Genomic DNA, 27,190 nt, shown 5'->3' with positions numbered 1-27,190 from the left:
TGAGGGTCTGGCATCTCCAGATGTCCTGTCTTGGCGAGATGCCATGTCACGTGATCTTCGCCCCGCGATGATCATTACCTTCTGACGTGGACGTCCCTAGGCCTTCAGCCATCTCGTCATTTGTCAAGGAGAGAATCCTTCTTGTTACTTGTAACACATGCTTACCACCATCAAACAAGATGGTTGAGAAATGGCAATATGTAAACACACTAAATGACGAAATAAGCAGAGTGCGAATGGATTTACCAAAGAAAATTCGTCATGCGGAACTTGACAACGGCTGGGCATAAATGTTATGCGGATCACCCTGACCTTCCTTTCAAACCTAAGACATTCCCTTAATTTTTGACAAATAAGGCTACCCATGGGGCTCAAACTGTTGTGTGCCAAATCTCAAATACACAAGAATTTTGAGAATCGGGCCTAAGCAGCAACGCATCCCACTTTCTTTTTCGATGTCATCTTTGAAACAGGACTTGTTTTTCGCGTCAAAACTTGCCCACTCCTATCTTGTATCATCGAATAGGTAAATATCAGCCCTCTAAATTCAGGCAAGATCCAAACAAACCAATACATGGTTTCCATTCTCACTTTTGGATGTTTATGCTCACAAAATTGCGATGCTCCCTGCTCATACCTTCACATTCCTCTGCTGAATACACTAATGCTTTTTCTGCCGCTAGCTTGTTCTTCTTATACACAAACACAGAAGAAAAATATCTTAGAACGCTAAGTCTTGTGTGAGGTATCCATACATAATTTCCGTGCTATATGAGACCGGTCCCATTTGGATATAACTTTCCAATAATCATTGAGGGCGATCAGAAACATCGATTTCTAGAATATTTGCCATTTTGCAATGACATCCCTAGAACTATGAATTGAATGAAAATTCACTAAACCTATCATAGCAATAGGTTAAAATTACATATATGCCCAAAGACAGTAACTGTTTCCACCTCTCTTCCCACACCACCATGCCTCCTACTCCGCATCAGAAAACATATCTTCATCAGGACCCCCCTCCTTCTCCCTCTCCTCCCCTAACCCCGGCCCATTCGCCCTAAAATACCCCCACCCAACCAATCGATTCCCCCCCTCAACCTCGTAATCCCCCTCCTCAGCCAACACCCCATCCCCCCTCCCCGCAAACTTCTTCCCCCACCCCACATTAAGCGGCAACCCCGTATACGCCGCTGCTGTGCCACCATTTTTCCTGACCCCACTCCAATGCCGAATGCAATGCCCCAGAACCGGTAATACGGGCGGCAACAAGCAGCTATCCTTGCCAAGCTTGCCCCGAGACACTTCATACCGCGTGAATTTCAGGTAGCGGCGGTTTGTCTCTGAGAAGTCGACGGCACGCACAATTTCATTCTCGAATTTAATTTCCAAGGTACCATCTAGGCGGACTACGTCGTCTGCTGCAAGCTCCTTCGTTTGAGGCGGGAGGTAGTCTTTGTACTTGTGCTTGCGCTTCCCCGCGGGTTTGGGGTGGTTGCGGTCGGGTAGCGAGCGCAAGGAGTAGGTGCCGATGAGGTGGTTGATGACTGGGTCGAGGATTGCGATGCCGCGGGAGTAGAAGCGGCAGATTGTTATTTCGATTGTGTCGAGGTGGCAGGCGGAGAGTTTGGTTTTGTAGAGTTGGTGGATGAGGGCGTCGATGAGTGGGGACTGGATGAATTTTGGGAGGCCGAGTTGAAGCATGCAGTTGTAGAGGTGGATTTTTTCGAGGAGGGATGAGGGGATTCTCATTGCGATTGGGCCGTTGGGGTTTGTTAGGTAGTCTTTCATCTTTTGGCTTGTAGTTTGATTGGACCTTGGACTGTTCATGTATGCCTTCACTTTGTCGAGCCACGGGAAGATGTATGCTTCAATCTCATCGGCACGTATGTATGCCAGTTGATCGTCAGGCTGATTTACCCCTTTTGCTTGTGGATAGGAGACTGGGAGACGCAACTCGTTGCTATCGGGATTATACGTAAAATGGTCCTTAGCAAAGCTCGAGCACAGAATCAGAGTCTCGCGGCAAAGAGATCCCGACAATATTTTGTCCTCTCTTTGCCTGAAGCTTTTTATATATTCGAAATCGCTGCCCCAGCCAAACATTTTTTCGCAATACAGGGTTTTGAAGATTTGTGATTCAATGATGATTTTCACATCTTCAGTAGACTTTGGCCCGTTCCTCTGCTTGCACACATTAATCGGATCTGTGTATGGGTATTTTTCTCGAACGCTCCCGCGTTCTTTCTCTGCCTCTTCTTCTAGGTATTTCTCGTGTACGATCACAACCCTACCGTCTTCTTCGTAAAGAACCATTTTTTCGTCCAGATGTCAGTGCGTATGGGAATAAGAATATCCTTGGATTTGAAATGCAAAAATCGCAAATGGCGTCGGTGAGCGGGACGCGATGTTCGAATACTAAAAGGAAATGCTCGATTTCCACATTCTTTGTTCGATTCGCGGATCACAAAGACGGGTGCATTCTCAAGGGCGCCAAGAAACAACAAGCGATTTCTTTCATGATTGCCGGATTTGAAATAAACTCTATCCTGAGTACAATACTTGTTGCTAGGGATTGCTGAATCGTATCATCTAGCGTCACGTTCGTGCAGGACTGTTGACAGACCACGAGTCATACTAATCAGAACATAAACTAGATCTTGGAAACTGAGACTGCTGATTCTCATTCGATACTAGTTCACCAACGCTAATCACGATTGACATCAACAGCAATGCAACATGTAACACGAGACGGCCACTGTATGGACGGTATAAACTGTTCAATACGAGAGCGGAGCTGACTATAATTGCCCTCACTGACCTTTCGTAAAAACAACAACTCTTGTAACTATGATCTGCACATGGCGGTCCTACTTCTTTCCTCCCCCACCACAAGCCCTCTCTAGCGTCAAGAATGCGAAATGGCCACCAACAACCGGTCGGGCAAAGAACCACGGCCCAGGGAAGCCACCGTCACCCTCTGTCACGTAGAGATCGGTAAAAGCGCGGTCCGTGACCGTCTCATTCAACCACAAGGCCACGCGATCTAGTATCTCAGAGCGTACCTTCTTACTTGCAACTGCTGCTGCCTCGAACTCCCAGTCTGATTTGGTGTAGAGATGGCGCGAGTCGAGAGGCAGACCATACTTTTGCATAACATTTCCATACCATTCGCTTTGCAACGAATATACAGAATCTGGGATGAAGTCTTCGGTTATAGGAGTGCGGCCCGAGCTGTGTTTGGAAGGTGTCAAGGGCCTTTGCGCGTCTTTGTTACCAGATGCGTAATCTGAGTTGTCGACTATTGATGGCGAGTTCGTGAAGGTGGGATGGAAACACAGAACCGCGTCTGCGTACAATGAGTAGAGCGTAGTCCAACTTCCATACCAATTATAGGCAAGCTTAGCGTGTGTGCCGTCACGCGAGATAGCATACTCCTGCCACTTCTTAATGTAAGTGTCAGAAATGTTACGATAATGCTTCGCATCACCGGGTCGGTCCATGAGATCTGCAATCTCACTAAAGGCTTTGATGCCAACGATTCCCTTGAGTGCAAGGTTAGTCTGAAGCGGCAGCCAGCCCGCGAAATCATCAGTGGAAACTAGTTCCGTAGTTAGCCAGTGTTTCAAGTCAATGTGTGTGTGTACTTACGCTGATTGTGTGGTTCCAGCGTATCTTCAACAAGATAACCAGTCCACTGTTTCCATAGATCGTAACTCCCTTCAAGCCATTTCTTAGCCTTGTCGACTCCCTTCGTGCTTCCGCCCCAGACTTCGTCGATGTACTCGATGCCATCATATGAGGCGACACTTGTAAGACCAAAAACACTCTCATCAGACTCCTTCATGTCGCCGTCATGGCCAACAGCGGACCAAATGGACTGGGCTTCGGCTTGAGAGCTGTAGGTCAACGAGTTGACCAGTGCAAGACCCATGATGAGCATATCGCCACATTCCTCAACTGGCATGTACTCGTCCCTTCCATCAGCATGTCCGGTAAGGTTAGGGAAGTGAGCGCCCAAGTCATGCATCGAGTATTTGTTTGGATACTGCCCACTGAGCTGATGCTCAAGAAGCGGCTCAAGAAGGTACGCCAGCCACCGGGGTTGCGTGTAGAGGAAGAATGGGAACGCTGGGAAGATGACATCCACAGTTTGACAGTTACCGTTTGAAGAGATCTCCTTGAGAAATAGCAGTGGGTTTTCCTTAGTGCCAGAAAAGCTGGTCGCGCCCATTACCTGCCGTGCAGACAGTGCAACAATGTCAACATAATTGGTAGAGCCAGATTCATAGGCGTCGATGCGCAACTGCTCGGAGTAGTTGCTGGCTAGACTGCTGGCCGTGGCAAAGTCACCGTAGTGGAACTGAATAAGCTTGTCTTCGTCATGGAACCATGATTTCCACAAGGGTCGCATGAAGGTGAGGCCGCGCGCAGATGCATACTGTGTAACTGGGTCCTGGACATGGGTGAGGGTAAATAGCACGCTACCACTGGCAGCTTTCGAAGCAGCGCTCGACTTCCCCAGCTCAAAGGATTTCACAAACGCAAAAACTGGCTCCTCATCCATGATGCCACGGAAGTTTCCATCCACTTCGTTCTGGAGTGTCCCGGTGCGGGCGAACCTCTGGCGGAGTAATGCGGAAGTGCCAGACTGGTGACGTACGTCTGCCGGGCCTGTGAAGTGCAGCTGACCCCACTCGGGCTGATCATTTGTTTCGGTGAAGAGTTGCTCGACCTGTCGCTTCACTTGCCACGTCTTCAGCTTGTCTTTCAGACCAGGTGCTATGTGCTGGAATAGGCCCCATTCTATGAGACTCTCCCTCTTGCCGCTGACCCACTGGCCATTCACATCAACGTATATGTTGACATCAACAGTTCCTTCTACATGTATGGAGAGATACGCTGCCGGAAGAGTCTGTCGCAAAGTTGATGTGGGTGTTATGGGAGAGAGAAAGGACAGAGTGATTTCGACGTTCTCTGCTTTTTGGGATTTCTTGGATACTTGAAGCGAGTATGTGAGGTTCGTAGTGGACGCGTCGTACTTGGCACCTTTGTACACCGGATAAGCTATCGTGTAGCTGCGCAACCAACAAGTCAGCACTGAATAAATCACGGGTGTAGATGCCATGTATACCTTTTGTCGGTTTTATCCAAAGAATCATGGGGCCTGCCCAACAGTGGAAAGACTCGATTCTCGTCGGGAAGTGATGCAAGCACGCCGAATCCAACCTATACAGAGCTTGTAAGCATAACGCCCAATGTGGCTGGGAACCATGTCCCCGTAGAGAAAGTGGGCAATCGTACCTCTGCGCCAGTCCAAAACATGGGCCATTTGCTCCAAGGCTCCTCACGCGCATTCTGCAGCCATGTGCTCAAATACGGATTTCTTACGATCAACGGAAGGACCGGAGGCTGGAGAGTCGAGGCATCGATGACGCTTGCTAGAAGCGCCGTAGCGAATATCCCGAGGGAACGCATTAGAGCGGCCTGCGCGCAAACGATTACACAGACAAAAGGGCAAACTCGGTACTAAAACTTCAGAGACATAGATTGATGTTACACAATATACAGAGGGATCGAGGTTGTGTTGGGGATGAGAGCTGTCAGCTGGGGGATGGAAGCTCGGGTAGCTGCAGTCTGCGGGGTTGTGGAGCAGCCAATGAGCGCCAGGTGCCTTGCATCATGGGTGGATCGGCAGTCGTCCCATGTTTCATAACGCGGCCTGACCTCTCACCGTCTCTATCGTTGCAGCATTCAGCTCTTCGGCCAAAGAAAAGTCTCCAGATGTGACGATGAACAGTTGTAGCTGGTGTATGTGGATTCCGGTGTACATCTTGCCTCAACAAGGCACATACTATTGTAACCCAGGCGAGGCCTCCGCGTTGTTAGTCGATGCTGCTGCACGTGGTGTTTGTGGACTTCGATGCTTCCATACAGACGCAATGGCGCTCCTCAACGAAGACGCCATGCGACCTCGCCCTGTTCGTTTCTTTGATGACGATGTGGGTATCTCTTCTTCCAGCGGTTTCACAGGACTAGGAGTACGTATAGTCCGGTCGCCCATGGCACACACTGGATCGGGATAGTAAATGGGATGCACCGGAGAAACATTTCTTTGTGGAAGACTGGGGAGTAGTCGAATAGTCTGCTTTGTAGGTTCTAGCTTGATAGAAGGTGGGATAGACAGACGGTAAGATGGTGGTGGTTTGGGCATGAAGTTATCCCTCTGTAACGCTTGCTCGTTGGACTGTTCACCTAGCTCCTCTACCCTGGGGCTGGGGGTACCGTGCGGGATGTATGTACGCGGCTGCCACTTGAATGTTTCTCTACGAGAGGTACGGGCAGTTGTCGCTGACGTATCTCTATTGCTGATTGTATTCCGGTTTTTTGTTGCACCGATTTCTCCTTTATCGATGTCAAAATCATTCTGCAGTCCACTGTTGACGGAACTGTAGGTCTCCTGGTCTGTACTGATGCTGTGTATGCTTGCGCCATGTGGCTCGATCACCGAAAGGTCATTATCTTCCCCAACCCCGTTATGTTCTGAGCGAAGCACCCCCAAGTCTCGTAGTTGGTCCCGAGTACGGTAATAGTATCGGAAAGTTGCGAAAGGTCGGTCCGCCGGATCGATAAGGGCGAATTTATAGAAGCGTTTAGGTTGTTCTGGCCCGGCCCGTCCAGCGCTGACGAGGCTGCTGCTTTTAGCACTTTGTCTTCTCCGTATTCGAATCGTACTTACTTGATCCCTCTGCCCTCCTTTGCATGCTGTGTATCCTCGTACATCTCTACCTGCCTCTGAATCCGCTTTCTGGCATGTGCACGATGCACTCGTATCTCCACGCAAGCTGTCTCATCAAAGATATCCACCATGCCTACCCGGTGTTTATCATTTTCCCTCGGCGGTGCGAAGCACAGCATACGTTTCTCGATCCTCTTTACTCCCTCTGCATCTTCGGAGCTCTCAAATAAGCCAAACATAGTTTTCCCTCGCCAGCCCTCTGCTTTTCCAGTTGACCAACTCACAATGTGCGCGCCGTCGATATATAGCTTGAAGAAGAAGTAATGCTCATCGGGAACTGGCGGCGAAACGGCATAGCTTATCCAGAACGCGGTGCCTGGTAAAGCGGGTACAAACACACTACATGTTGACGTCCTGCTTTCGAAAAGCTTTGGCATAAATCTTGTAATCCCGTGGTCATCTCTGGGATCGGGGTGATACTCAGGAAGCTCTTCGACATCCAACTGAGAATGGAGCGTTATGTCTATGCTGCAATGATGCATTGCGTCGGTTGTCTGCCGATGAAGATGAGTAAGTGATGATGCCGGCGCTGTGAGTATGAGCAGGTAGGACAGTATACTCAAGATGAAGCAAACAGAAGATCCACTAGTGCGGTTAATATCTCAGTGTATATTAGCTATTGTAAAAGAGAGTCTGATAAGTGCAGAGGGGCAATATCGATAAGCAAAGAGCAAACGAAGCAACCCTATCTTGGAATTTTCTGCACCTCTGGGGGTTGGCAATAACTTACCGAGGATTGGTAAGCTTACTCTTCTGCAACTGTGACTGACGCCGTCGTCTTCATGCTGCTTCTGACTCCTGAATCACCGAAGCATCTGTTCCCCAGGATCAACATATGAAGGCAGCCATTTTTAGATATAAGTGTACAGGGTATTAAATGTTGATGATACAATGACCGCATTCCGAAACCTTTTACTTTTTGCCCTCCCCAGATCCTCCATTCTTCTCCAAGTAATCCTTGATACTAAACATACCTGTCCCCCTCTCGAGCGGCTTTTGTTGATTTGGACTAGGCTTCCAGCCAATCATATAGATGAGCCTGAAGGTAGCAGGTAATGTCCCATCTTCGTTTCCATGGAGCTCCTTGTATATTCCCTCGGCGGCAAGTAGCACATCTCGATGTATGGCGCCCTTCTCTCTCGCCAGTACGGCATTCGACTCACCCATAGCTTGCAGATCCTTCATCAACGAAAACGTATCAGGGAAGTCGACAACAATGTCGTCGACATCTACAGTAAGGAGATTGAAGCCGGCTTTTTGCAACAGGCCACCGACATCCTTTACATCTGCCAGTGGCGAAGTATGTGTTGAGACGCCACCTCTCCGGTCGAGCTCTGCTAATTGGAGCGATGTTCGGAGTTCATATAAACTGTCACCACCCATCATGACACCAATGAAAGGACAGTCGGGTTTCAGTACGTTGTTAATCTGGGCAAGGACTGAGGGCAAGTCGTTGATCCAATGTAGACTTAGATTGCTCAGGACCGCATCGAAAGTGTTGGCCTCATAAGGTAGCAACTCTGAGATGGGAAGAACCTCTCTTACGATGTCGATTTCCTTGTTGAAGGGCAAGTCTGCATCTCGGTAGAGCAGCGATCGGGACGAGTCAGCGGCTGTGATGGTACCTATGCGCTTGGACCGCGGGCCCTTTTCTGGTGCTTCTTCGGATGGTAATGTCAACGCTCGAGAAAGATTGCATGCGTTTGCGCCGAGATCAAGAACTTTTGGGAAATGTCGGTTTATATCCTATTCGTCTTAGCAATTGCTCATTTCGCAGACAAGTGGCGGCCATACCAAGACTCGCTCACACAATCGTGAAGCAACCTCGTCTCTTAGATAATCTACATTCCGACTTGTCTCAACATCCTTTGCAGCCCGCTCCTTTTGCATCCATTTTTGCTGGGCACTAAATATCTCGAGTATGGGCGCTCCGGGCGCTTGAACAGCGTAACGTCGTGTGAACTGACGGGAAAAATATTGTCGCCCGCATGGCGAAATCAAGGCCCGCACAGAGAAACCAGCCATGTTTGCAACAAACCGTGCAATTGACTGAGCTGAGAGGCAACGCGCTCAAAGAAAGAGGCGCGGACAGAAAAAGATGTCAAAAGTACTACGTCAACATAGCTGCTAGCTATACCTAGGTACCTACTAACAGTCCGCCAATCGGCGTTTGGCTCCACCGAGCTGTACCTCCGCTGTCCAAAAGTTGACCTCCACACTCCCCCACGCGACAACCAGACCGGTGAGTAGGAGGTGGAATCCCAAACCCAGACCCTTCCATTGCAACACGTGCAAATCACCATGGCACAAGCATTCCCATACACATACTACGCCTGCGATTGCTTCGACAGCAACAGCGTAGCAGGCACAAAACTCTCCTCGCACGTCCTCGCCGCAACCGACGACGAAGAAGAGACGCTCGACCCCCGGAACCCACGCTCCAACTACGCCCTCTACCCGCTCGAGCACCTCCTCTACTGCGAAGACTGCCTGCAAATCCGCTGCCCACGATGCGTAATTGAAGAAACGTTAAACTGGTACTGTCCCAACTGCCTCTTCGAAGTCCCTAGCTCGGTCGTCAAAAGCGACGGCAATAGATGCACGCGCAACTGCTTCAACTGCCCCGTCTGCATATCACCCATGGTTGTCAATCTGCTCGAGAACCCGGACGTCGACCATAGCACAGCGGACCGGCATATCCTGGCGTGTCCGTACTGTCATTGGAGCACGGTAGAGACGGGCATCGAATTTGAGAAGCATACGGGCGTGTATTCGCAGATTTCACGCATAGCAAATGGGGGGAAGCCGATACCGTCGATCAAGGAGCGAGACAAGGAGCGTGAGAGGCGAAAGGAGCTGGAGGCTCAGCGTAGAGATTCAAGGAATCCGCAGGCCTCGTCTCATGGCTCGACCATTGTGAATGCGGGGGGTTACGAGCCGCCGTCACGCGACGATCTGTTTGCAAATCTCGCTGCGTTCTACAAGGCGGAATTGGACGCCCAGACGCCGTCGAATCCGCTGGAGATGAACTTTTCCTCGCCAACGGCATATTCTCGTATCATGAACTTGTACTCGACGTCGACGAAGAAGTCAAAGCGGAGCAAACCCACGTCCATGAGAGATGCAGCATCCGAGTTGGAAGGACTGGTGACACACGATCCCGCCGCTGAAAACGCAGCAATCGAGCGTATCAAACGAGGCGGCTGGGGTGCAACATTATCACCCACCCAGAAACTCGCCCAGCCCGACCCCTACGTCCAGTTCGACGACCAGCTCCGCCCCATCCCAACTCTCCTCTGCACAAAACGCTCCAAGCGCTGTCGCTCCTGCCGCCACATCCTTGCAAAACCCGAATCAAAAATCACATCGACACGCTACAAGATCAAACTCCTAGCCTTAAACCACATCCCCCGCCTCAGCGTCCGCGCCCTCCCACCCCCTTCCAACCCCCCCGTCCCCGCCTTTCCAGGCTCCGTCACAGCACCCGCCCCGCAACCCGCACAACCCCAACCCCAACCCCCTTTCAACTACAACGCCCTCCGCCCAGGCATTCCAGCGCACTTCCTGCTCCACCTCAGCAACCCCCTCTTCGACCCCATCCGCGTCACCCTCGCCACCAGCAGCACAACCCCCGGCCGTGTCTCCTCCCGCGTAACCATCCTCTGCCCCGAATTCGAAGTCGGCGCCAACACCGACGTCTGGGACGATGTCCTCTCGTCTTCTCCCGCACCTATGCCGCGTCGCTCCACCATCAACGCGGAAACAGGCCAGATCGAAGCCGGTAAAGTTTGGGATAAAGGACGCAACTGGACGAGTGTCGCGATAGAAGTTATACCGGGTTTTCTGGATGAGGTGAACGGCGAGGAGGAGGAACTAGAGCCTGATGATGATTTACTTGAGATTCCTATCTTTGTGAGGTTGGAGTTCGAGGTGGATGTTAATGCCGAGGAGAGGGGGCTTGGGGATTCGAGGGGGAGTAGGGGGGAGAGGGAGAAGAGGGAGGAGGCGTTTTGGACAGTGGTGGGGGTGGGGAGGATTGCTAATGCTTAGAGAGGTTTTTGGATGATGACGATGATACCCTTTTGTTATGATGATGATGATGATGAATGTATGAAGGCTTCGGAGAGAATTTTTATTCGTTGCGCAGAGAGGCTATTTTTCAAGACGTGGTCTCGCTATCTTTCTTCTTCTTCCGAGTCACCATTCCATCCAGCGTTGCTTGGCTTGCTTCTCGCTTGTGCACCGGCTTCTTATCTACCTTCTTGCCCGTCGACTTCGCTCGCTTAGTACTCTTCGTTTCATCCTCATGTCCACTTTCCTCATGGGCATCTTCCTTGTCGTCTTCACGTTTGATCATTGCACCGGGTGGACCCTTTGTACCCTCAGTCGGCCCCTCGGCATCATCATCAAACAATTTCCGCCAGCTTCCGTCCAAGACCTGAGGCGAGTTACCGTAGAGATTAACGCGGTACGCATTCTTCATTCCTTGGAGACAAATATCTCTTCTTGTGGGGAAATCAAACATGGGCTTGGGATATGTTTTCATGCTACCATCTGCATCACCTTCAGTCCCATCACCCTTGATTAGACATCCCCACTTCTTTTGATCAGCAATCGGCGCCTTGTGCGGTTCGTAAATGTATTTTTTGTCGAATTTGGCGAGTTCAGGTACGTATCGGCGGATAAAGTTACCTTCCTTGTCCCATTTTTGGGGGAAGGCTACAGGCGAGTAGCAGCGGTAGAATTGAGCGAAAAAGGCGGTGCAAGAAAGCCATTGCCAGTTTCCTATATTACACGCGGCTTCGTGGTCAATGAGCCATTCTTCAAAGACTTCGGCGCCGCGCTCCCAGTCAATGTAGCAGCCGCCTCTGGTCAAAAAGCATGCAACGGCGTGGCGGCCGAGGTGATGGATCCAGCCTTCCTGCGCAAGCTGCCGCATCAGTGCGTCAATCCATGGAAATCCCGTACAGCCCTGTTTCCAGCGCCGGAAATGGGACTCGGCATCGGCATTGTCGATTGTGTATTCGCCGGTGATTAGGCCAGACGAAGTATCGACTTTGGAAGGAAGGTGCCAGGGGATAAAGCGGCAGTGCGGATTGTTGTAGGTTTGGCCAAACGAGTATCCTAGGGATGCCTGTGCGCCAAAGTACATGTCACGAAAGAGGAGCTGGCCAGTCAAACTAGTAGGTGGCTGTGAGGCTTTTCCTTTGTATTTGTCGGCTACATCTTGAGAGCGCCAATAGAAGAGACGACAGCTCAGGGAGCCAAAGTGCATGTGCGGAGACAGAAGGGTGGTAGATTGCGGCTCGAATGCAGTTGGTGCAGTATTGGGTTTCTCAAAGGTAGCTGTGTATTCTTCATCTGCGATTATTTTATCAAGCGCTTGCAGGGCTACTGTCTCTCCGCCGCGGTGTGGTGTTGTTGCTGCTTTCAGACCCAGCTCTTCCATCGTAGGCACAGCAAAATCGCCATTTGGTCCGGCCAGCGCAGTGTATGAAGCTTCATTTCCATCTCTTTGTATCGAGTTGATGTCTGGCTGGCTTTGTGGCTTCTCTTGGTCAAATTCCAAATGCACTTCTCCAGGGTCGGGTAATGATTTGGGTGCAGGGATGGGCCTAGGGACTGGTCCAATCTTCTTGGCAGCTGCTTGTACCTGAGCCATGCTCATAGTTGGTTTCCCATTGTTATTTTTGACCAATTCATCCGGATCAAACAGCGTCCTCCCAGTCATGGTGATGACGTCGACGCCCGCTTGCTTCGCCATCTCCATGACCTTGGCATCGCGCTCTCTGGCATAAGCATCCGTATCCTTTTCAAAAACCAAATGGGTGATATTCCACGCTTTGAATAGCTTGGGAAACAATGTTTGCGGGGCTTCGCGGATGAGGAAAAGCTTCGATTTTGGGTTCAAGTGGGTGATGGATTTAGATAGGTCGTTTTGGCAGTCGATGAGGTACTGCCAGCGATTGGGACCAACACGGGCGCGATAGACATAGTGTGGGTCCCATGTCCATATAGGATAGAGACACTCAGGGTCAAGGTCCAGGGCAGCTTTCAGAGCTGGGGAATCATGGAGACGCAAGTCGGTCCGGAACCAGTAAATAACCCGCGACTTTGTCATGTTGCTCAGGGTTTGCCAGGGCTCAGAAAACGAGGGGAATGAGCAAAAAAAGAAGGAAGAGTTGTCACAAAGGTCAAACTTGAAGAGATGCTTCCTTGACTAGTGGACGGGGAGAGTGCATGGCTGAATGCATGCGGTCATCGATCGGAGCTAGGACGCTCGCTAATCGTTGAGTGGTGTAACAAACCAATCGGCCGTACTTTTCCCTGTGCCGGACGCGATGGAGAGGCAATGATCAAGGTGAAGGAATCGACTGTACTGCATACAGCGGCAGCAGGACTCCTACGTCCGGGGTTGGCATGCTTAGCGCTGGAGGGTTCAAAGAAGGGTTCAGGGCCGGGTTCAGGGACGGGTTCAGGGACGGGGTTCAGGCGAGAAAGGGTCTCAATTCTTCATCAACGAAACACGCTGAGCCATGGTCGGGCATGGGAGTGGTGGACAGGTCGCGAGAAAAAGAACGGGCATGGGCGTGGGCGCGACACGGGCGGAGGTTGCTGTGGCTGGTCGAGGCGGTGAAGGCCGGCTCGCACGGGCGTTCCCCAGCGTGGGCGGGCGATGCGGAGACGATGGCCACAGGGCTGAGTTTAGAGCAGGAGCATGCGAACTCGGGGGGTGATGTCTGGATGAGATGCATTAGCAGAGGGGTTAGTCGGTCGGTGCTATGTACCTGTGTACATGTACATATGCACAGTACACCAGACGGCCAGCACGATAGGAAGACGGCAGCAGGGCTGGGTCACGGGACGGCTGCACGATGATGGCGGCAACGGGTGGTTGGCGCGCGTGTGCCGTCAGTGGTCAAGAGGCCCAAAGTGGGAGGTCCAGGGTGGGCAGAGAAGAGGCCCGAGCTCCCAACGCCCGCTTGCTTGTGCTTGGGCCGTCGCCTGCTGTGACATGGCAATCTCCCAACAGACAGCCCTCACGCGCTTTGCCTTCACAAATAGAGCCCTCTCAAGAACCGCTTTTGCCCTGTCGTGACGCTCCAATCGAGGGCGCAACCTCTCTGCCCAAGATAAAAATTTTCGTGCTGCTGTCGTGTCACTGCTGCTGTCGCGCGGCACCCTCGCCCCTTCGGTCTGGATATATTACTGCGGGGAAACAAAAACAGCAACGCCCTTGCCTCGAAGCCATCCATCTACAGCTAGACTCTCTGACGTGGAGTCCACGGACAGCTGTACACCTACTACCCCTCGGTCGCCTCGACTGAACGCTCCCTCACTCCAATTTTTTCAATTTTTCAACTCTTTGCAACAATGGCTGAATCACTGGAAGATGTGTACATCACGGTAGGCCTTCTTGCCCGCTCAATTGACTCGATTGCAGCCTGGCTAACACGCCCCACAGCTCCTCATGAGCGACTCGTACATGCCGGGTGCAGCAGTCCTGGCTCATTCCCTGCGAGATGCCGGAACCACGAAGAAATTGGCCGTGCTCATCACCCCCGAGACGCTCTCTGAGCAGGCTGTTGAAGAACTCAAGGTGCTGTACGACTATGTGATTCCAGTCGAGCGTATTCGCACTGCCAATACTGCCAATCTCTACTTGATGGGGCGTCCTGACCTAGCATACACTTTCACCAAGATTGCACTATGGAAACAGACTCAATTCCGCAAGCTAGTATATCTCGACGCCGATGTCGTTGCCCTGCGTGCTCTGGACGAGCTGTTCGACATTGAGGCCGACTTTGCTGCAGCCCCAGACATTGGCTGGCCAGATGCCTTCAACAGTGGTGTCATGGTCATCAAGCCAGATCTGAGTGTATACGAGGCTCTGGCGGCCATGGCAGCCGCTGGCGAGAGCTTCGACGGCGCAGACCAAGGCTTACTCAACCAGTATTTCGAGCACCGTCCCTGGCAGCGCCTCAAGTTCACCTACAACTGTACCCCCAATGCCGAGTACCAGTGGGAGCCCGCATACCGTCACTACAAGCATGAAATTGCCGCCGTTCACTTCATCGGCAAGAACAAGCCTTGGTCGGGCAACCATCCTGGTGGCAGTGGTGTATACGGAGAACTGGTGGCACGATGGTGGGCAGTACACCAGAAGCATTTTGGCGATGGACAGAGAGCTGGTGAGACACATGGCACGCTAAGTGAAGCCATTAACTCTTCCTCTTTTGTCCCTCCCCCTGCAGAAGCTTCTTCTGTCCCCACCGAGCCACCCATAACTGATACTGAAGATGAAGTGCACAATGTTAACCAAGTCGATATAGGAACTCTCTCGAACCCCTGGGACCCAACCAAGTACGTACCTGCACCTTGAATTCATACCCATCATGCTAACATTCATAGGTCCGGCCCCCCATCTCAATCGAGGCCCGAAGCCGCCAACTTCCCGAACCAGACTTATGGTTTCAGCGACGACCCTTCACTTTTCCGAGCCCCAAGTGCCTATCCAGATGCTCCCAAGGACATGTGGTACCAAGTACCAGACAATAAGCCAGCACCTGCTAACCTGCCTCCCCCCATCTTTCCATGGGAGCAGGCCCCCGACAGACCCCAGCCGACGCGTATCTTTGCCGAAGACCAGTCGCCAGAACCCACTCCTGCTGTCGAGTTACCAACGCATCCCTTTTCGACTACCCACTTCGAAGGCGATGACAAGACGGCAGCTGAGGGTGCCAAGAAAGAACCTTCACCTGAAAGGCCCTCGGGCCAGCAGTGGCAGTCCACCGCCGGCAATGCGTGGGATAACGTTCCAGGTATCGACAATTACGTGCGCGCCGTGTCCGACCTCAATGGGCAGCGTGGTAAGACTGCAGCTCTTCAGAAAACGACAGGTACAGACGATATTAGCTCGCCCACGATTGAGCAAGGTCGTCGCGAGAGCCTCATCATCACCGACTTCCCTACTGCTGTCGAGCGGCCGAGCCTTCCTGTGACACCAGCCCCTGTCCGCCGCCCCATGTTCTGGGGTGATGAGAAGAACAAGGCGGGTGAACTACCTTCTGCAACAGGTGTGCCTGACCAGACCGAATGGGTGAGTCAACAATGACTTCTTCTTTCTGTTTATTCTAAGAACTAACCTTGACATGCAAAGAACCCCGAGGAGAAGCTTGACCAGTTGCGACGCTCATCCCTCATTGAATTTGAGCACCTCAAGAAGGATGAACACCCTGACCCGCCACTGCGCGAACTGCCAGAGCACTCTGTCGGGGATGCTGCAAAGGGACTTGACGGCAGTGACATCCCGGTAGGCGAGCAGATTAAGGTCTGAGGAACAATAGTCACCTCACCTACCTTTGGCGATGACGGCCCCTTTAGTCAAGGCTAAGGGATATGTTGTCAGTCCAACCAAAATTACAGAGTAAAAATGCCAGGGTCCAGGACGAGTATGATGAGAGGATTGGGGGTTTTCATCACGCTCATTTACCAGACGATGCGATGAAGTCATATACCTTACGTTGTTGTTCGCTGTCATGGATTTTTATCACGACTCTACACTTAGCCTTGCTGGCATTGCTGTTCTCTTCTGTCTTTCATTGGCGAGCTCACATGAGCATTTGCACCTGCATTATCTAGCGATTAGCTTGCTTCACTCGTCACATCAATCAGCATCAGCATGAGCATCGCCAATTTTTTTTACAGTATACGACCCCGCTCGTTCAAGGATATAAAGTTGACGTGGAGAGATAGCCGCTGGTGACGCCGTCTATACAGAGTACCACGTAGGTATGCATGTATGGTACGCTCGGATGCAGGGTTTGCGGCACATGCATGGCATATGCATGCACGCCCCGACAGTGGGTCCGCACTAAAGAGCTTGACTTTAGCTGGCGTCTGTCCCGTTCGGTGTGTTACCTCCCTTGGTCCCATGGCCCAGCTAGGTCATCCAAAATGCCCCGCTTGCCCCTCCCTCTGCTCGCGCCTCGGTTTGCTGCCCTCACACAACCACCTGCCCGAATAAAACTCCAACCAATCCGTAGACCGCGAATAAGCGACAATCTAACTTGCAGGCCTTTCTTCTGTCCCTCGCAGCCTTTTTGTTCCTCATCGTCGCCCGGCTTTATTGCAACACCTAGACGCGTTGCCCACTCCATCCCCAAACGCATACCCAACGCCGACTGGCCCTATCTGTACTACGGATTCGACAAGATGGCGCACCTAGACCCTTACTTCAAGCAAGTCGATGATTTGCAAAACACCTTCATCGAGAGGCTGAGGGAGGCGGTGGCCATCCCCAGTATCAGTTCCGAGGACCAGAGGAGGCCTGATGTCGTCAAGGTATGTATGTCAGCTGTTGATAAGCCTGTCATGGCACGTGCGAGCCTTCTGAACACTTCATCTGACCATGGTCTAGATGGGACACTGGCTTGCCGATCAGATCAAGGCTCTTGGTGGCACTGTCGAGCTCCGTGAGCTAGGAAAGCAGCCTGGTCGTGAGCACCTCGACCTCCCGCCTTGCCTATTGGGTCGCTACGGAAACGACCCCAAGAAGCTCAACGTCCTCGTCTACGGCCACTACGATGTACAGCCTGCAAACAAGTCGGACGGTTGGGCGACAGACCCCTTCACACTCAGCATCGACGACAAGGACCGCATGTTTGGACGCGGCAGCACTGATGACAAGGGTCCTGTGCTTGGATGGCTCAACGCAATTGAGGCCCACCAGAAGGCTGGCGTAGAGCTACCTGTCAACCTGGTCATGTGTTTCGAGGGTATGGAGGAGAATGGATCTGAAGGACTTGACGACACCATCCGCGCAGAGGCCAAGAAGTTTTTCAAGGATGTCGATGTTGTCTGCATTTCGGACAACTACTGGCTCGGTACTGAGAAGCCCTGCTTGACTTATGGTGTCCGCGGCTGCAACTACTACCAGATTGAGATTTCTGGTCCTGGTCAGGATCTCCACTCTGGTGTCTACGGCGGCATGACTCACGAGCCTATGACTGACTTGGTGCGCATCATGAACTCGCTTGTCGACCCGGATGGCAAGATTCTCATCAAGGGTATCGATGAGCTGGTTGCCCCGCTTACCGACGAGGAGGCCGCGCTTTACCCACCAATCGCCTTTACCATGGACGGTCTGAAGGAGTCACTGGGCGGTGCTGTTACGATTCACGACAAGAAGGAGGATGCGCTCATGTCCAAGATGCGATACCCCTCATTATCCCTGCACGGGATCGAGGGTGCTTTTTACTCTGAGGGAGCCAAGACTGTCATTCCAGCCAAGGTCATTGGAAAGTTCTCCATCCGAACAGTACCAAACATGGAGATTGACCCAGTGACGAAGCTGGTTGAGAAGCACATCAATGACGAGTTTGCCAAGTTGAAGTCAAAGAACGCGATGAAGTTTAGCGTCGTGCACTGCGGAAAGTGGTGGGTAGAGGACCCCAATCACCCCAACTACACTGCTGCCGCAAAGGCTGTTGAGCGTGTGTTTGGCGTAAAGCCTGACATGACGAGGGAGGGTGGAAGTATCCCTGTCACACTGACCTTCCAGGAAGAGCTTGGCAAGAATGTTCTGTTGCTGCCAATGGGTAGTTCGACTGATGCCGCTCACTCCATCAACGAGAAACTCGACAAGAGGAACTACATTGAGGGCACTAAGCTGTTGGGTGCCTACCTGCATTACGTTGCAGGCGAGATGAAGCGTGATTAGACGGATGGCAGTCGCAACTCACTGTAGGATTTCTGGACGAGATATGTTGAGTTGTAGATAGCACATGAACAAATTAAAAAATAAATATACCCTTTTCATACAAGTGCCTCTGTTAAATCGTGGTTGACAAGCGCACCACTGCATTGCACAAGTGCGGTGCAGCTTTGACCAACCACATCGGGGCGGAACAACGAAAAAAGTTCGGCCTTGAGCCTCACAACATCCAACGTCCCCATCAACCCCATCTTGTGCACCGGCGGGCCACACCACACCCCAAGGCCCAATTGCACAACCAACACAATGGCAACATGTAAAACACTCCTCCGGGTCTGCCCGTCGACCGTCCAGTCTGCGACCCTCCTGCCACGGACCCAACAACGCTTCGAATCCACAACCCGACGACACAGAAAACTACTCGCGCTCCCCGCCGCACCATCCTACACACCAGACACTTCCTCTCCAACCCTGATATTCAATCCGCCCTCTTCGGCGCCCAGCGTCCACCACACGCCGCTAAAATTCCTGCCCCCAACCGACAAGCGCCGCAACCTCTACGCCAACACGCACAACCAACTCGCCCGCACCGCCCTCTCCACCCGCACCTCGCCCATTGCCTCCCCCGGCACCCCCCTCTCAGCCCCCAGCCACTTGCCGCCCAAACCCTCCTCCGCCCTCCCACGTCCAGTACGGACACCGTACGCAAAGCAATACCACCTCACCGAGCAGCAAGTCCGGGAGATGCGTGCCCTGCGCGCCCAAGACCCGGATACGTGGACGCGGGTGAAGCTGGCGGACAAGTTTGGGTGCAGTCAGTTTTTCGTGGGGCTGGTGGCCAAGAATGCGGCCAAGGCGGAGAGGGTGAGGCAGGAGCATGAGGAGAGTAGGGCGAAGTGGGGGGTTAGGAGGAGGGAGGCGAGGGAGGAAAGGGGACGGAGGAAGGCGGGGTGGGGGAGGGATGAGTAGAGGGTGTGTGTGTATGCAGAAGGATAATTCTGCAAATGTGTACGACAATGGGGTTTTTGAAAGGGGAAAAATGAAGAAATTAGGGAGAACAAGAAATGCTTAAGAGGCTTTCTCTCTTTTTTTTAAACTTTTAAGTCGATGATTTGCATGGGAGGTAGAAGATGTATCAAGGTCCCTTGTCAACCTATAGAAGAAGAAAGAGCAACGTCATATAAACTATTACCATAACGAAAGCCGGGGGGGAAACCTTTTTTTTTTACCCTAAAATCAAAACCCCTGTTGTCCTTATTTCTTCTCACCTATCTCAACTCCTTTTTGCTTATCAATCTTAATCACTAACCCCTTACCTCTTCCTCCTCCTCCTCCTCCTCCTCCTCCTCCTTCATGATCCCTACCCCCAACCCTCCACCCTTCACACCATCCATTCCCCCTCTCTTCCTTGTCCCTCTCAGCTTCCGCTTCCTCAACACTCATTCCCGCCCCGACTTTCTTCGCCTCAACCTTGCGCAGCGCAATCCGCACTTCACACCCTTCTCTGGGCCAGGACGTCGGCAGCGCGGGACGGAAGTACTTTGGACTCGTTGACCGCGTACTCGTTATCAGTGCGCAATCAAGTGACTTTGCAAGATTTGTGAGATGGAAGCATAGTGTCGCTGATGCGGACGCGGATGTTGTTGATGGTGGGATGCTGGGGAGAAAAGCGTCGGTGTCGTCGAGGATGAGGGAGTGGATTCGTCTGTGCGTGCTGTGGTGTAGGGAGGGGGAGAAGAGGTAGGTAGGTAACGAGCGCAGGGTTGAGATTAAGGAGGGGAAGGTGGGCGGGTGTAGGATGTGTAAATGGTGCAACGCGTTTTTTACTAGGGTTTTTAGGGTGGAAGGTGGGGGTGGTGGGGAGGAGGTGGAAGTGAAGAGGCGGAGGAGGGTGGCGGTTAAGAGGGGGATGCTGAAGTGCTGCAATGGATCGATGAGGATGATGGCGGAGGAAGGGGTGGGGGTGGAGAGGGCGGTTGCGATTATGTGGGTTATGAGGGAGGTTTTTCCGGAGCCGGAGGGTTGGTGGGTGGGAGGTGGGGAGACGAGGGTGAGGAGTTGGGGATTAGGGTTGGAAGGGGGGAGGAGGGCGTCGAGAGGGGGGATGGAGAAGTAGCCAGTGCTGTGGGGGATGTCAGTTCAAGTCATTGGTATGCATAAGGAAGATGTGTTTTTTGGGGGGGAAAGAAAACGGACCTTTCGTTGTTGTTTTGATGAATTAGACGGAGGGATTTAAGTACCTATTTTCTTGGGTTAGAAACACTGATTCATGTTGCGGATATTTCTGTTTGTAGTGATGATATCTACGTACCGAGTTCAAATCCGTAACCTGAACATCTGCCAGCGACTTCTCACCGAATCTCCTCGCCTCGTTGCCGTTCATCATCTTTCTTTCTACAACCCCCTTCTTTTTTTACTAGACCTTATCTTTCAATCCTCAATTCTCTCTTGATACCATTCACAGCAATCTCTTGCAGTCGGAAACAAAATGGCACCACCCGTTTCCGCAATTCCGGTCTCGGAACTGGAAACGCAGCTGAATACGCTTCCGTCTGGTCGAGCGCGGAACCCACCAATTGCGCTAAGCGAGTGCGCGCTGAAAGAGCTGGTGCAGTATAAGTGTAATGTGCAACCCTCAGAGAAGAGGGGAGGCGTGCCGAGTGTGGTGTGTGAGCCTGTTGTGCGGATGCTGAGAAGGTGAGTTGCTTGTGCGAGATGTTTTGTTAAAAGAGCTTGGCAGCTTGAGCGATGGTAACGGGAGAGATGGACTGACTTATTTTTTTTGTAAGGAGATGAATAAGATGCTGACAGTCTCTTAGATGTCAAGGGGGACTTAGTGTCGAGACGACTGCTTGGGAGGGTTGGAAGCTGAAGCAGGAAGGCGTGACCAGCTAGACACGAGCAAGTTGCCACACCATCATGCGTAGAGCCTTTCAATAATCCTAAACATATGCAGATGCTCTCATTAAAAAAATCACATGACATTTATTGATTTCACAGTGCATTACACGAAACAATGAATACGTAATCAATTGTTGAACAATAAGACGACGCATCAATGGCCCTGGATGCCGCTCCTATGGAACAAGCAGCTATAGTACAACCAACCTCCTCCAAGAAAGTGAACAAAAACGTGATCGACGCCGGTCAAATGCCCTAAACGTGCCTTCATAGCTCCAAGGCGGGAATGCCCGAATACCCAAACGCCTCGCTACCAAAATGCTTTCAAGATGCTTTTCTCTTTCTTTCACACAATGTACTACCACCGAAGAGCCAGCGTGATGACAGGTATTAGACGCCGCTCCCGGACTTTCTCCAATATTTACGCTCATAGTTGACGTGTACGCCTTCTTCCAGATTGACACTACGATCGGCTGTGGGCTGCCGTGTTGGAGCATCATGTGATGTGTTCCAACCGTCATCCTCGTCCAGATCCATCTGTGCCTGTCGTCGCTCCTCGTCCTTTTCGCGCTGGTGCTCCTCGTTCAGCAAATCCGTCATGGCTGCTTGCCATAACTTGTCGCTCTCTTTCATGCGCTTGCTTCGTTTCCGCTTGCCCACATTCTGCTTCTGTACGCCCGCCTTTTGTGCTGCCATGAGCTTTCTAAGACTTTGTTCGGCCAAGATGCCCTCCTCAGTTGCCTTTTCCCGAATCTTTCGCGGATCATGTTCGCGATTGGTGAAGACTGGTGTCGCGGAATATGTGTGCTTGGAAGGGAAGCCAGGAAAGTGTTCTGGGATATAAGGGCGCGTCTCTTTGTCTGCCTTGCCCGACAACTCGGGGCCTAACAAGGACTCGGTATCTGGGGGCGGGGCTTCTGGGGGTACGGGAGGTGCAAAGTAGGGTTGTAGTAGTGATGGAGGAACTTCGCCAGTGTCGAAATGTTGGTCGAGGGGTGCAGATCCGCGAAGACCCGAAGACGCCAGCGCGTATATCCAGTCGTGTGCTACTGTCTCGGTGCGACGCGAACTGATCATGGACTTGCGCACTTGGGCTAGAAAGTAGCTCATGTCTGGGTCAGGTTAGCCTGGGAAGTTCTAATGGGCTGTGCAGCCAGCTGGCGTCGCAAGGTGAAGCCATACAGGAATCAACCAGCGCCCGAAACTGCTCCAGCGCGTCCGGGCGCGCACCCTCGAATCCCATGCTCTTGCATTGTATTGCTATTGCGCGCCGCAATTGCTGGTCGAAAAAGTCCTTGCTTTCGCCAAAGCTATCAAACTCGGCGCTGACGGGATCGATAATGTGCTGGACTGGCTGCGTGTGGTGTAGTGCATGCACGACTCGCCGCTTCTTCTGCTGCGGCTCCCCATGTGTTGGCGCGTTGTCCGCCACATGCGCTCGCTTCATGCCTGCGGTTGCGCCCTCGCTGCTGGCGCTGGGAGAGAGTATGATGCCTGGCATATGCTGCTGGTGGTCTCGGGTTTGGTGTTTGGGGAGGGGGGTTGGTGATGTCGCAGGCCGGATGTGTGTACGCGAGGTTGGTAAAGTTATCGGTCGATGGGCGCGCAGTTGGGCGTGAGCGATGGGATGGGCTGCAAACGCATGCACCTGCAATTAAACTGGATGTGAACGTGCGAGAGATTCGGCGATCGACCGATGTTATTGTCTCCTTCACTTGTTTGCTGGCGTCGTGATTGAGTCGGAAGCTCTGAGAGCACAGGGCGCTAGGCCACTTTGCCTTACGTCAGCAGCAGCAGTAGTAGTTCTCCGTCGAACCACCACAACTTCAGCATACCCGCAGACGACCTTCACCAGCTTCCGCAACCCACACCCGCGTCCCGAAACTCTCCACTCCCCCGAAACTGAATCCAAAATGGCCATCAAACCGATTACTGGCGTATGTGCTGCCATTGAGTGTCTTGGGCAGCAGCGGGCATGAGGCTAATGACTGGATTGCAGATGCTCAAGCGACAGATCGTGCTCGATCTCTCTGTTGCCATGGGTGCGTAGAGCTCTTGCAGTGCGTGCGCGATACTTTGTGGGCCTTGGAACAGGCATATGGGGGTTGCGCGCGGGTTTGGGAAGCTTGGCTAACAGTGAGGGCAGGTATTGGCGTTGTTGCCGGCTACGGCTGGTGGTACGGTACGTGATATCATGTCGGACTTGCAACCGCGAAGAGAGTTGCTGCAACGAAACTCACGACTCGATACTGACGTTCCAAGGCTACCACGTCCCCGCCGTTCGTCACCGTGATGCTTTCTACCAGAAGCTCGAGGACGAGCGCGCATCGGCTCTGGGCCAGAAATAGACGACTAGCATGCGAACGTGGGCATGATGTCTTGATCAATTAATCATGGGATGATGGAAAAGATGATGGCTATGGATTGGGTGCATTCCAAAGTAGAATGGAGTCATAGAGCAAGCCAAATCAAACACGGTCAAACCCGCCCTACACGTGTGTTGTTTGGGTGCAATCACATCTTTATATTACATTTTGTGTCTTTTTTTCTTTGGATGAAATTGCTACCTGCAATGCCTGCAGAGAATTCGATATGCTTACTGTTATCTATTTGACACAGGATACTGATGTTTAAACTAAACAATGCTGTCAGGCGTGATAAGGATGCGGGGCTGTAGGGGACGGCCAAATGAGAGAAGAGATTGGATGAGCATGCTAAGGGGCAGTCATGAACATGTGCATGCATCAAGGGTGTTAGTTTGCTACTGCATGTGTTGTTGCTGACTGAGACTAGTCACATGACAAGTGCGAACATGAAGATGAACATCAGGGTGGGCAGTCACAGTGGAGCCTGCGGCAACATCCGACGGCGGTGCGTCCAAGAGGGCCGGGGAGGGGTTGTGCAATGAACAGTGATACGAGGAGTACGAAGAGACTTGTACGGAAGCAGCATGTCAAGCAAGAATAGGTTGGCGCAGTCGACAGCGGCATCCGCGACGGGCCGGGAAGGGGAAGCAGTACTCTACCTTGGAGGAGGAGGAAGAGGAGGAGGCGTGACGTGGGCAGAGGACAAGGCGGCATGACGCGATATGCAAGGAGGGAAACAGGTACATGTGTGTGTGCGTGTGTGGTGTATGTAAGTACTCGAAGGGCGATTGGCACTGGGGGCAGAGATGGCGAGGGCGTCTGATGACCGTGGGGGTGTGGTGTAAAGCAGCGGTGGCTGAGCAGGAAACGTGTCGGGCAAGGCGGGTGATTGGCTGGCTGGCCTGGTTGGTTCCCTGGCGATCACGACCAAGCCATGGTGGTGGCTGCAGGGGAGCGAAGGCACTGGCCGCCAAGGATCGACGTGAACCCAAAGCGTGGGCAGGCCAGGAAGGATTCAGCAGCCATCAGCCATTTGCACACGTGCATCCAACAAAGCTGACCATGGAAGGACAGGCGTGCTGACAGTGAGTAGGGCAAGTAGCAAGGGGCAGACAAAAAAAGCAATATCAGGGGGAGTGGTTATCGACGTCGAGCTGGGAACGAGAGGCGAGTGCTTTGACAGCGGCCTTGCTGGCTCGGAACGGGGGGGGTGGATTCCTGGCGTGCGGCGTCCTAGCGTCAGATGCTAGTCCTTCACCATGCGCTAGGGCAACGGGTAGTCGATCTAAGAGGCAGATTGAGCGTGGGCGTGAAGAAGACGCGAGATGCGACGTTTGTGTGTTTGAGCAAGGAGGGCAGGGGGGGTGGCGAGATATGCGAGAGTATGTGTGGTTTTGTGTTGGGCGAAACGGAGGCGCTGTAAGGGCGGGCATGGAGGCCACGTGGTGGAGAGGGGAGAAGGGTAACAGCAAGGGGGGGAGGGGAGAGAAAAGAAGAGGGAGAGTGCGGCGGGTGGCGGAAGCAGCGGCGGTGATTTGTGAGGATGGGGGAAGGAGGTGGTGGTGGTAGTGGTGGTGAGGGACTTGACTGGACTTGACTTGATTTGACTTGACTTTACTTGACTTTACTTGACTTGGGAGTTTACTTTACTTGGGAGTCGACCTGGGGTGGTGACTTGGGAGATTAGTGTTGCGACTGGGCTGGGGTCCAGGTCATTTCAGCAGTGCGAGGTAAGCAGATTGGACTTTTGCCCTGATCACCGGCCGAGCGAGGAGCGGGGCGTGTGTGGGCTTTTGCGCATCGTCGACGCCATGGCGCGCGGACGGGCCATGGACACCGGGGTTTTGATCACAGCAGAGGGTGAAACACACATGAACGGGCGTCGACACAAGGGCAGCACAGGCAGCTGTGAGTTGCAGCAGTTGTAAAACAAGAGGCAAACCTAGTGGAATGGGCGCGGGTGCAAGCGCGCGAGCAGCACGAGGGCAGTTTGGTGGCTGCGGAAGATTTGGTGGGGACATGGAGGCGCTACTAGACGGCCTGTCCAGGGCCCACGCCTGTCGCCTTTCCGCTGGGAGGCTTGTCCGGAAGCTGCCCAGAGGCCCAGAGGCCCAGATGGCTTGCTGCTGCTGGCTGTCAGTCACTCCGTCAGGTGTGCAGACACAGATGGCGACCAGGGTCACGCTGGTGACTCGGTGCGTTGCCTGGGCGCGGGTGCAGAGTGTGAACAGACGGGCGGCCGACGGCCGTTGGGCTGGCGCTGCGCTGCGCTGCACTCACTGTACTGCTCGCCGCCGTGTGGGTGAGTATGGGGCAGGACAGGTACTTGTGTCCATAACAGCTGATGTACACATGTACACATGTACACACATACATATGTACGTACACGCATACACTTACTTGCAGGCACATGTACCGACTACCTACACACACTGCAGTCATGGCCGTCGCTCTGCTGCGGCGGCGAGACGAGGCGCTAGTCCTGTTGGAGCCAAGTGCAGGCCTTGCTGAGCGTTAGAAGACGGGGGGGACTGGCTAGCACGCATAGTGATCCCTGCAGGCAGGTGCGACGGCGCCGGGCGCACTTGCTCTGTGCATGCCCTGCACCTGCCTGCTCAGCCAGCACGCCCGACTGCTGGTGCTGCTGCCATTGCTGCTGCTGGGCCTGCTGCTGCTGTTGCTCTGCTGTTGCTGCTGCTGCTGCTGCTTTGCTGTTTCTGTGCTGCTGCCACTTCCTTACTTACTTCGTCACCAACCACAGGCACCTTGACGAAACTCGGAGAACCGCCGCTGCCTGCCTGCGACGCGTCCTCTCGTTCGCCCTCGTCCTCTGCCTTGCCCTGCCTACCTACCCTACCTACCCTTACTCTTACCCTCTCCCCTCTACTCACTCCCACACTACCACCATTTTCCCTCTTTCTCTCTCCCTCCCTCCCTTCCCCCCGCCCTGTCCCTGCCCTCTTACGTCTGCATCGACGCGCACCCCCCGGCCTCTGCCACCGCACACAATCTAGGCGCCTTAGGCTTGGATGCTGCAACTGCTGCGACTGCTGCTGCGCTAACGCCGCCGTCGATCACACACCAACGAGCCGCAGCTGGCGAGCTGTCGACTTACTGCTGCTACTGCTGCTGCTGCTGCCACCGCCGCCGCCGTGCCCTTGCCCTTGCCCTTGCCCTTCACCCTTCACCCCAAGCCTCACTCATCGTGTTGGCTGCATGCTGGCCCTGCTCTCACCCATTCTCCTCTGCCCCCACAGCCTGCCTGCTCTCGTCCACGCACGCACTCTCTCGACCTAGCCTACATCGACTACCCTCTCTCCTCCTCCCTCAGGCCTGTCATCTTCACCGCCCGCCGGTGGTGCCTCTTACTCGCCTACTCGACGCCCGTGCCCGTCCCGCCGCCCG

At 53.0% G+C, this 27,190-nt stretch overlaps 16 protein-coding genes across 16 annotated transcripts; 8 read left to right on the top strand and 8 right to left on the bottom strand.

Moving 5' to 3' along the window:
* Positions 1–74: 74 nt before the first annotated feature.
* On the top strand, positions 75–290 carry COCMIDRAFT_106420 (uncharacterized protein; the record flags this gene model as incomplete). The annotated part of the gene is made up of 1 exon (XM_007693967.1): positions 75–290. A coding segment is annotated over one exon (216 nt), but the record flags the coding sequence as incomplete, so codon positions are not given.
* Positions 291–984: 694 nt separating this feature from the next.
* On the bottom strand, positions 985–2,319 carry COCMIDRAFT_106413 (uncharacterized protein; the record flags this gene model as incomplete). The annotated part of the gene is made up of 1 exon (XM_007693966.1): positions 985–2,319. The coding sequence occupies one exon, from the start codon at positions 2,317–2,319 to the stop codon at positions 985–987; it is 1,335 nt and encodes a 444-aa protein (XP_007692156.1).
* Positions 2,320–2,873: 554 nt separating this feature from the next.
* Positions 2,874–5,481, bottom strand: COCMIDRAFT_8945 (uncharacterized protein; the record flags this gene model as incomplete). The annotated part of the gene is made up of 4 exons (XM_007693950.1): positions 2,874–3,604; positions 3,655–5,081; positions 5,138–5,232; positions 5,308–5,481. 4 exons carry the CDS (start codon positions 5,479–5,481, stop codon positions 2,874–2,876), a joined length of 2,427 nt encoding a protein of 808 aa, XP_007692140.1.
* Positions 5,482–5,857: 376 nt separating this feature from the next.
* On the bottom strand, positions 5,858–7,284 carry COCMIDRAFT_8944 (uncharacterized protein; the record flags this gene model as incomplete). The annotated part of the gene is made up of 2 exons (XM_007693949.1): positions 5,858–6,695; positions 6,743–7,284. The coding sequence occupies 2 exons, from the start codon at positions 7,282–7,284 to the stop codon at positions 5,858–5,860; spliced, it is 1,380 nt and encodes a 459-aa protein (XP_007692139.1).
* Positions 7,285–7,714: 430 nt separating this feature from the next.
* On the bottom strand, positions 7,715–8,827 carry COCMIDRAFT_106426 (uncharacterized protein; the record flags this gene model as incomplete). Its single annotated transcript, XM_007693965.1, has 2 exons — positions 7,715–8,548; positions 8,597–8,827. The coding sequence occupies 2 exons, from the start codon at positions 8,825–8,827 to the stop codon at positions 7,715–7,717; spliced, it is 1,065 nt and encodes a 354-aa protein (XP_007692155.1).
* Positions 8,828–9,103: 276 nt separating this feature from the next.
* COCMIDRAFT_106429 (uncharacterized protein) lies at positions 9,104–10,852 on the top strand (the record flags this gene model as incomplete). The annotated part of the gene is made up of 2 exons (XM_007693964.1): positions 9,104–9,641; positions 9,678–10,852. The coding sequence occupies 2 exons, from the start codon at positions 9,104–9,106 to the stop codon at positions 10,850–10,852; spliced, it is 1,713 nt and encodes a 570-aa protein (XP_007692154.1).
* A 109-nt stretch (positions 10,853–10,961) lies between these two features.
* On the bottom strand, positions 10,962–12,923 carry COCMIDRAFT_106431 (uncharacterized protein; the record flags this gene model as incomplete). The annotated part of the gene is made up of 1 exon (XM_007693963.1): positions 10,962–12,923. One exon carries the CDS (start codon positions 12,921–12,923, stop codon positions 10,962–10,964), a length of 1,962 nt encoding a protein of 653 aa, XP_007692153.1.
* A 231-nt stretch (positions 12,924–13,154) lies between these two features.
* COCMIDRAFT_106403 (uncharacterized protein) lies at positions 13,155–13,439 on the top strand (the record flags this gene model as incomplete). The annotated part of the gene is made up of 1 exon (XM_007693962.1): positions 13,155–13,439. One exon carries the CDS (start codon positions 13,155–13,157, stop codon positions 13,437–13,439), a length of 285 nt encoding a protein of 94 aa, XP_007692152.1.
* A 737-nt stretch (positions 13,440–14,176) lies between these two features.
* COCMIDRAFT_8940 (glycosyltransferase family 8 protein) lies at positions 14,177–16,139 on the top strand (the record flags this gene model as incomplete). The annotated part of the gene is made up of 4 exons (XM_007693948.1): positions 14,177–14,209; positions 14,268–15,166; positions 15,215–15,902; positions 15,963–16,139. 4 exons carry the CDS (start codon positions 14,177–14,179, stop codon positions 16,137–16,139), a joined length of 1,797 nt encoding a protein of 598 aa, XP_007692138.1.
* An 878-nt stretch (positions 16,140–17,017) lies between these two features.
* Positions 17,018–18,524, top strand: COCMIDRAFT_8939 (uncharacterized protein; the record flags this gene model as incomplete). Its single annotated transcript, XM_007693947.1, has 2 exons — positions 17,018–17,146; positions 17,223–18,524. The coding sequence occupies 2 exons, from the start codon at positions 17,018–17,020 to the stop codon at positions 18,522–18,524; spliced, it is 1,431 nt and encodes a 476-aa protein (XP_007692137.1).
* Positions 18,525–18,824: 300 nt separating this feature from the next.
* COCMIDRAFT_29874 (uncharacterized protein) lies at positions 18,825–19,487 on the top strand (the record flags this gene model as incomplete). Its single annotated transcript, XM_007693955.1, has 1 exon — positions 18,825–19,487. The coding sequence occupies one exon, from the start codon at positions 18,825–18,827 to the stop codon at positions 19,485–19,487; it is 663 nt and encodes a 220-aa protein (XP_007692145.1).
* Positions 19,488–19,772: 285 nt separating this feature from the next.
* COCMIDRAFT_106453 (uncharacterized protein) lies at positions 19,773–20,576 on the bottom strand (the record flags this gene model as incomplete). Its single annotated transcript, XM_007693961.1, has 1 exon — positions 19,773–20,576. A coding segment is annotated over one exon (804 nt), but the record flags the coding sequence as incomplete, so codon positions are not given.
* A 430-nt stretch (positions 20,577–21,006) lies between these two features.
* On the top strand, positions 21,007–21,413 carry COCMIDRAFT_106442 (uncharacterized protein; the record flags this gene model as incomplete). The annotated part of the gene is made up of 2 exons (XM_007693960.1): positions 21,007–21,215; positions 21,338–21,413. 2 exons carry the CDS (start codon positions 21,007–21,009, stop codon positions 21,411–21,413), a joined length of 285 nt encoding a protein of 94 aa, XP_007692150.1.
* A 396-nt stretch (positions 21,414–21,809) lies between these two features.
* Positions 21,810–22,920, bottom strand: COCMIDRAFT_8937 (uncharacterized protein; the record flags this gene model as incomplete). Its single annotated transcript, XM_007693946.1, has 2 exons — positions 21,810–22,531; positions 22,602–22,920. The coding sequence occupies 2 exons, from the start codon at positions 22,918–22,920 to the stop codon at positions 21,810–21,812; spliced, it is 1,041 nt and encodes a 346-aa protein (XP_007692136.1).
* A 412-nt stretch (positions 22,921–23,332) lies between these two features.
* COCMIDRAFT_106400 (uncharacterized protein) lies at positions 23,333–23,767 on the top strand (the record flags this gene model as incomplete). The annotated part of the gene is made up of 4 exons (XM_007693959.1): positions 23,333–23,356; positions 23,419–23,461; positions 23,566–23,601; positions 23,682–23,767. The coding sequence occupies 4 exons, from the start codon at positions 23,333–23,335 to the stop codon at positions 23,765–23,767; spliced, it is 189 nt and encodes a 62-aa protein (XP_007692149.1).
* A 1,730-nt stretch (positions 23,768–25,497) lies between these two features.
* COCMIDRAFT_29871 (uncharacterized protein) lies at positions 25,498–26,121 on the bottom strand (the record flags this gene model as incomplete). The annotated part of the gene is made up of 2 exons (XM_007693954.1): positions 25,498–25,969; positions 26,066–26,121. The coding sequence occupies 2 exons, from the start codon at positions 26,119–26,121 to the stop codon at positions 25,498–25,500; spliced, it is 528 nt and encodes a 175-aa protein (XP_007692144.1).
* Between the last annotated feature and the right edge of the window lie 1,069 nt (positions 26,122–27,190).

This window comes from Bipolaris oryzae, assembly GCF_000523455.1.
Source record: "Bipolaris oryzae ATCC 44560 unplaced genomic scaffold scaffold_190, whole genome shotgun sequence".
Lineage (NCBI taxonomy): Eukaryota > Fungi > Ascomycota > Dothideomycetes > Pleosporales > Pleosporaceae > Bipolaris > Bipolaris oryzae.
The sequence above is the reverse complement of the archived record's forward strand: the minus strand, read 5'-3'. Positions and strand labels throughout refer to the sequence as shown.